The sequence below is a fragment of the Dipodomys spectabilis genome, unplaced genomic scaffold (assembly GCF_019054845.1).
Source record: "Dipodomys spectabilis isolate Male_0828 unplaced genomic scaffold, ASM1905484v1 ptg000140l, whole genome shotgun sequence".
In the NCBI taxonomy this organism is placed as follows: domain Eukaryota; kingdom Metazoa; phylum Chordata; class Mammalia; order Rodentia; family Heteromyidae; genus Dipodomys; species Dipodomys spectabilis.
Window position 1 is genome coordinate 23,375,775 of NW_024870817.1, and position 7,039 is coordinate 23,382,813.

Sequence of the window (7,039 nt, forward strand, 5' to 3'; positions counted from 1 at the left end):
GTTTCATTATTAATTTATATTTAGCAGTCATATTCCTTCCCCACTCACCCTTCATATCTTAATTAGTATCATGGCATTTGTTTATTTGTTCTTTTTTTTCACTTATAACTTTTGAATATACATAGCTTGTGGATAAAAACAATATTAGTAGAAGAAATGTTTTACTGTTGTTACTTAAGTTCTTAACTAATTAGGAAAATCTGGTGCTGTGACTTGAACGTGTATCCATAATAATCATGGTAACTTTTGTCAGCACAGATTAAGACAATTTCAAGTTTAAAATAAAATTTTTGTTATTTAGTTAAGTATACAACAACTTGTTTCATTTCTAGGCCTTAAACTCATCTAATTATTCATTGTTATAAGGCTGCTTAAAGATTATTAGGGTATATATTAATAGGGAAAATACTAGTATATGTGCTTTTTCTAGCCTAAAACATATCATTATGCCTTCTTCTTTCACTATCTTTTGAGGACCTTTGTTAAGGATTTTGCTAATATGAGGGTTACACATTCAAATTCAGTCTTTTTTATGCAGTGCCTAAATTTCCTTTTGTTCAGTTCTTACATTACTTGACTCTTAAGATGATATTTTCTGTATTTTTTCCCTTGGTAATTCTAGGAGATTTAAATTCTGGGTATTTTTGGAATATCATAATATAAAATAGTTTTTATTTAGCAAATATCATTTGATACCTTGGTGCCCTGCTTCTATAAACTCTGAGACAACTGCCAACCTACTACTTCTATCCTAAAACAAAATTTTGTATAAACAGCTATTGATATAAAAACATCAGGCTTAGGTCTTTCTGGCACTCTGAAAAATTCTGAGGCTCCAGCAAAATTGAAGAGTTTTAGAACATTTTTAGTAATCTAGTTCTTTCTCAGGCTAGTGATTATCCACTAGGAGGCAGCACTGCTTTTTAGCTGACTGAACTGTAGAGACTGATCAGTCTTTCATTGAAAAACAAATGTAGGCTTCAGTTAATTTTTACACAGAAAAAATACATAGCTGTTTCCAAAGTAATCAACTACACAGCTGAATTTCACTTTAAAACATTCTGTATTTGTCTTATTTAATTCCACCATTTTTGAGATTACATCTTATAATGCAACAGTTATGCTAATATGAATATATTACTGTTTTCTGTAAAAATGAAAGAAAGGTATTCTGGATTGACAAAATTTGGAAGGAATCAAAGAGAATGAAATAGTTTGTTTTACATTCGGTTTTCTCTTGTTAACCCTATCTCACTCCACCCAAAAAACAAACCAGAAATGCTCCAAAGGATGTTTTATGTCTTCTTTGAGGAAGTACATTTAGATTTTTTTTTAACTTTCTTATATAAAGAAAGAGACTGCATCATTGACCTGCTAGGGTAAAAAGTAATGTTTTTATACCTTATAAAAATTAGAATAGAAAGTAGAGAGTCCTAAATTGTGGTGGTCCTTTTTTTTTTATGTTAACTCTTCTCATCTGAATGATAGAGAAAGTAGTACAATATTGTCAGGCAGTTTTTTAAATGAGGGAAACTATTCATTTGGATAAATTCTCTAAGCTTTAATCGCATATAAATTTTTTCCCCTGAATTCAGTAGTATAATGGGCTTCACTTTAAAATATATTCTATAGTCAACAAATAGAATTTTTTCAGGACTTCCAAATTCTCTGCCTGTTTGAATATTATCAAGGCAATAAAGATTTATAATTTTTAAATCCTTTGAAGATAATGCTCCAAATCACCATGCTTTGTATTGATGTTTAGGAGGCTTATTCAAACCAGTATTTCTTACATATAATGATTGTGTGACTTCATTACACATTTGTCAACTTTGGACTAATTATTTTTATACAGCTAGGGCAGGGCAGTGCATCTTGTGATCGTCTTTCTTACTAATAGGATTCTGTCTGCTTCAGCAGGCAGTAATTGAAGGCTTCATGTACAGAGAAGAGGAAAAAAAAGTTTTAGCCTGAGTGGGCCATTGTCACAGCTTCTGGTAACCAGTAGAACAGAAAGCACAAGAAAATTGAACTCAGAATAGAAAAATCAGAAACCAGGAAGACTATCCAAGAGAAGAAAAAGCATGTCTTAGAGCTGTTGCATTAAGTGTAGCAAATCTGATTGTAAGAAATTTTATGTTTGTGAATACTCTGCTGGTTGATAACAGCCTATCAGATAAGTATTTTAATGTTCCTGTTCTTTTAGCATTTCACTTGTTAGAACAATTGAGTTGCAAGACATCTTTTCCTTCTAACAAAGAATATTTATGGCCCATAAACAGTTCTTCAAGTTAAAAAGAAGTGTAACTTAAGTTATCTGATTAACTTCATATTCTGAAGGTAATATACTTTTAAGAAAAATGTATATATTTTATTTGCTTAGTTTTTTTGGTTCTAAATCTTAAAATTGAATAGATTTAATGTTAGTTATTAGAAATAATAGACATTTATAAAGATGACATATAGATCTATCTAAATACTTTCACCTTCTCAGATGATGACTATAAGATAGCAAGTGCTTAGTGGTAGAATGAAATGAAAACTTAAAGAAAAATATCTAGGTGGTAGCCTTATAACAACGTGGAACCTATCATACATAGGCAGTACATCTTTAACTGTCATCCGTGTATTTGTTCTCATTTTTGGTGCATCTGGATTTCGAGGTTGATTGGCCTTCCACCAGCCCCTCCCAGGTTATAGCTCCATTCAAAAAGGTTTTTATAATTTTCATTACTGGTGGCTTTTGAGAGAGTGGCTATTATTTAATTTTTTTTAATCTTGAGGGCAGGGATTATAAAAATACAGCAAGATGCATGAGTCACAGAATACAAAAAGATCAACATGCAAATTTTGCAGGGAAAAAATTTTCCTTCCAAGTTTGTGTATAGAACAAAAATAAGTTATATATTTATTAGATAAATAGGAAAAACATAATTTATCTGTTGACTAATAAAAACAAACGTTAATATTAAGAGAACATGTGTGATCTGGAGTCAGTGCTTAGGTTTGAATTCCTGCTTCACTGTTCACTGGCTCTGTGTCCCTGACCAAGTACCTCAGCTTCTATGGACTCCAGTTCTTCATTTCTCATTAGTGACCTGCCTAATATGGTCAAATGAAATAATGCAAGTGACATACTTAGAACTGACCATCAGTCACATGCAAACACTTAATAAGCAGTAGCTGTTATTATCATTACAGTGATCAAAAACTTCTGTGCTTCTGAAATTTTTGAGACCAAGTATAGAGGCTCTGATGTCATTGAATTTAGTAAATCAATATTTATAATCAAGATTTCTTACATGCAGAAACTTACTGGTTATGGTTTACTAGGTAGTACTCTCTATAACTGTCTTTTTAAAGGTATACTAAAACGTTACTTGTTCAGAAGTGAAATGATTAATAACTTTTGGGGAGTGACTTTTACTTTCCATGGACCCAAACAAATCATTTGTAATCCTGCTGTGTTTCAATTAAATACATCCTTTTGAACTGTGAAATGAGATTGTCAGGGTGTCTGGTCTCCTGGTCTGCTTTAAAGCACTGCTTCCACCAGGTATGCCCACCAGAATAGTTAGAAAGCTTTGCACCAGTTAGATTTTGTTGCTAGGATGACTTGCTTATTAGTAAGTCCACTACAGTGGAAAAATGTACCTTTAATCATTATAGCACAGATAGTATTGTAATAATAGGATTTCAGAAACATATCTGATATTCTGATTTTAATCTCTGTAAACATACTGACACCAAAACTGATGATTATCTTTACCTAGTTTGTATTATTGGTAACATTGACTCTTAAGTTTTTAATACAAAAGAAACAAAATGTGCCTTGGGGCTTTTCAACCCAGAAATTCAAACAGTGCCTCTGTGTTTCTATTCAGACATAATCTTCTCTATGGTCTCAAGGCAGAAGTGTTAAATAAATAAAAGGCCGAATGAGACTATTGTTGACATAATTACAACCCTGTCAGAAAGAATTGCAGGTGTAATGACCAAATCTGTGGGAACATAGTGCCCTCATATCCTTTGATGGCATTAACAGAAATACAGAAACTGTATTCTTCTATGAAAGCAGAAGAACCCTAAAATTTTAGACAAGAGAAATGAGTAAACCTGCAAAGAGTGACAGATAAGGGAGGATGTTTGAAGGCTGACGATCTTTGTATTCTGTTAAAGATGAAATTGAGGTACACAGTTGCTAATCTCTTGTGAGATTTGTACATCTGAAGTCCAGATGTAAGCAGTTTACAGTAGAAACATTGGTATGAGTTTTGTTCCCATACTAGTTATTTACAGTTGGTTTGTCCTTGCAAGTTTCAGTGTGTTTGAAAACAGTAACAAATAGATGAGCAGAAAGTTTTATAAATGTACTTTCTTGACATCCTACTGGGTAATGCTTTAAAATACAACATCAAAGTATGGTTAATATTTTAATTGAATAAGATTACCATATTTGTTTTGCTTTTATTGCATTATTCTACTTGCTGTTTGAAAACTGATTTTCATTATTCTATTTAGACCAAAAAAATGTTTCATTTGGATTTTTTTAAAGAATTTAACATATTATAAGATCTTGATGTCATTTTTTAACCCAAAAAAGAAATTACTTTTCATTTAAAGAGAATCTGCTTCCTGCTTAAGTGGCTAATATTTTAATTAAGTCAGGAGTGAAGTTTTTCTGAGTGTCTCCTGATAAACTCCCTCTTTTATGTTGATGGTAATTAAACAGATCCCTGAGGACACCGCAGGCTCTGTGCAAGGCCCATGCTAATTGTCAGACATGAGACACTGACCAGTTGGTTTGCTCTTGAATAGTCCACAGCGTGCTGTCAGCGCAGTTTTATTTTTATGTATTGTGAGCTGTTGTCAGGGCTAACTGGGTGCCATTGTGGCTGAAGATGTTGCGCAAATTGAGGCAGATGGCTCAGATTCAGACACGTGTCATACAGAAAGGGGAAAGGGGATTGGCCCTGCAAAGTGGGGTCACAGCAGGTCACAGACCTGCTTTGCACTTGTTAGTGTTTTCAAAAGCTCATGTGCAGCAACTTTGTTCTTCTCCAGTCATCCCTGCAATCACACTCCCTCCTCCCAAAAATATGTGGGACATGCTCCATGTGGAAAATGGAGGCAAGGGAGGCTCTCATCCTCTTCCTTCCATCTGAGGGCTCAACTGTGCAAGCAGAATGGATTAGGAGGACTTACAGGGTTTGCTCTTTAGGCAATTTAATTGTAGTGCTTAAAAGGCTAGGTTTGCTTTTAACTCCTTGCGATTAGCAGGTTCTTCATGTCTTGGAATTTACTAACAACACATTAGACCTCAAGTTTCTTCATTATATTCTAAAGTAAAAAGAAGAATCTAAGGTTCTAAACATTTAGGGAGAAGAGAGTGTGAGGTTGTACTTCACTGTCATGTGATTTTGTCTAATATCATTAGCATTAGAGAGGGAATTTGAATATTTTTACATGAGTGAATTCTTTACGAGTAAGAATTTTATAATGTACATAAAATTATCTAACTTCTTGCATAATCATTTTCACATATGAGGAATTAAAATTTCAAGCTCTTTGAGAGCGGTACCTGTTCTTAACATGTTTTAAAAATAAAAATATACTTGCTTATTTTATGGGGCCTGTGCATAGAGACATGTTTAACACCAAGTAAATGAGTGCTTCCCAAATCTTCCATAATGAAGAATTATCCACATGCAGCTATGGTTCAGAAATAATTTAAATAGGCTTCTTTTTCTTATTCTGTTTTTTGTGTTTTTTTTTTAAATACACTACATCTACCTGCTTAGGGTAAGCATAGGCTAGACAACTTATTGATTTTTCAATAACTGGCTTTGAGGTTTTGGCAGTAAGGAACCCTCAATAAATTCATTCAAGACAAAAAAAAAAAAAAGAGTTACTTCAAACTATTTGAATTTATATTGTCTCCCCCTTCCCTGCCCTGCCCTGATAAAAGTTCTCTCTTTTTTCTTTTTTTCTTCTAGGTTTGCAGCTAAAACTGTGCACAGTGGGTCATTGATGCTGGTCACAGTGGAACTGAAGGAAGGCTCCACAGCCCAGCTTATCATCAACACTGAGAAAACTGTGATTGGTTCTGTTCTGCTGCGGGAGCTGAAGCCTGTCCTGTCCCAGGGGTAACCTGCTTACATCTGGACTTCAGAACCTGGCACACAACAAAAGTGCCTGGCATCCACTACTGCTGCCTTTCATTTATAATAATAGCCCTTCCATCTGGCAGTGGGGGAAGAATACACTCTTGACATTCTTGTCTCCTGCTTTAGAATGCTAGTGTGTATCTATCATGTATGCAATACTTTCCCCTCTTCACTTTGCTAACCAAAGAACAGATAGATATTTTACTGTCAGTTATCTCAACTCTTGAATCCATGTGGCATTTTCTCTGTCTTCCTACTTCCTTATCTTCCTTCTCTTTTCTATCAATGATGAATATGAATCAAGTATTTAAAGTATATTGGAAACCATCTTTCCTTCAGCAGTAAGCAAAAATTAGCAAAGAAATAGTCTAAATTGTCTTTCAGCCTGGTATATGAAAATGAGATAATACCTTTTAGAATTAAATGCAAAAGCATGGTCTGCAAAATTTTTTTCTTTGAATTTTCTGGTATTATAATTGGTTATTGACAGCTGTCATCATGTTATCCCCAAATAATAAGATGAATAAACTAGCATATGAACACCATTTGTCTTTGCATTTTATTTTATTTTTTTTTATTTTTTATTTTTTTGGGTCCAGTCGTGGGGCCTGAACTCTGGGCCTGGTCGCTGTCCCTCAGCTCTTCAGCTCAAGGTTAGCGCTCTACCACTTGAGCCACAGCACCACTTCCGGCTTTTTTCTTTTTGCTTATGTAGTGCTGAGGAATCGAACCCAGGGTCTCAGGCATGCAAGGCAAGCGCTCTACCACTGAGCCAACTTCCCAGCCCTTGTCTTTGCATTTTAATGAGAAACTTTATAATCCAGAAGTTCATTTGCCAAGCTTTCTTTATTCTAAAGTAAGTATCTTGAATT

At 34.1% G+C, this 7,039-nt stretch overlaps 1 protein-coding gene across 1 annotated transcript in view; it reads left to right on the plus strand.

The window, feature by feature from the left end:
• The window catches only part of Ap3b1 (adaptor related protein complex 3 subunit beta 1), a 226,083-nt gene extending 219,371 nt beyond the window's left edge, over positions 1-6,712 (plus strand). The window contains exon 27 of the mRNA XM_042690763.1: positions 5,997-6,712. Within this exon, the coding sequence (XP_042546697.1) occupies positions 5,997-6,150 (154 nt within the window). The 3' untranslated portion in view covers positions 6,151-6,712. The remainder of the gene's footprint in view (positions 1-5,996) is intronic.
• The last annotated feature ends 327 nt before the right edge of the window (positions 6,713-7,039 follow it).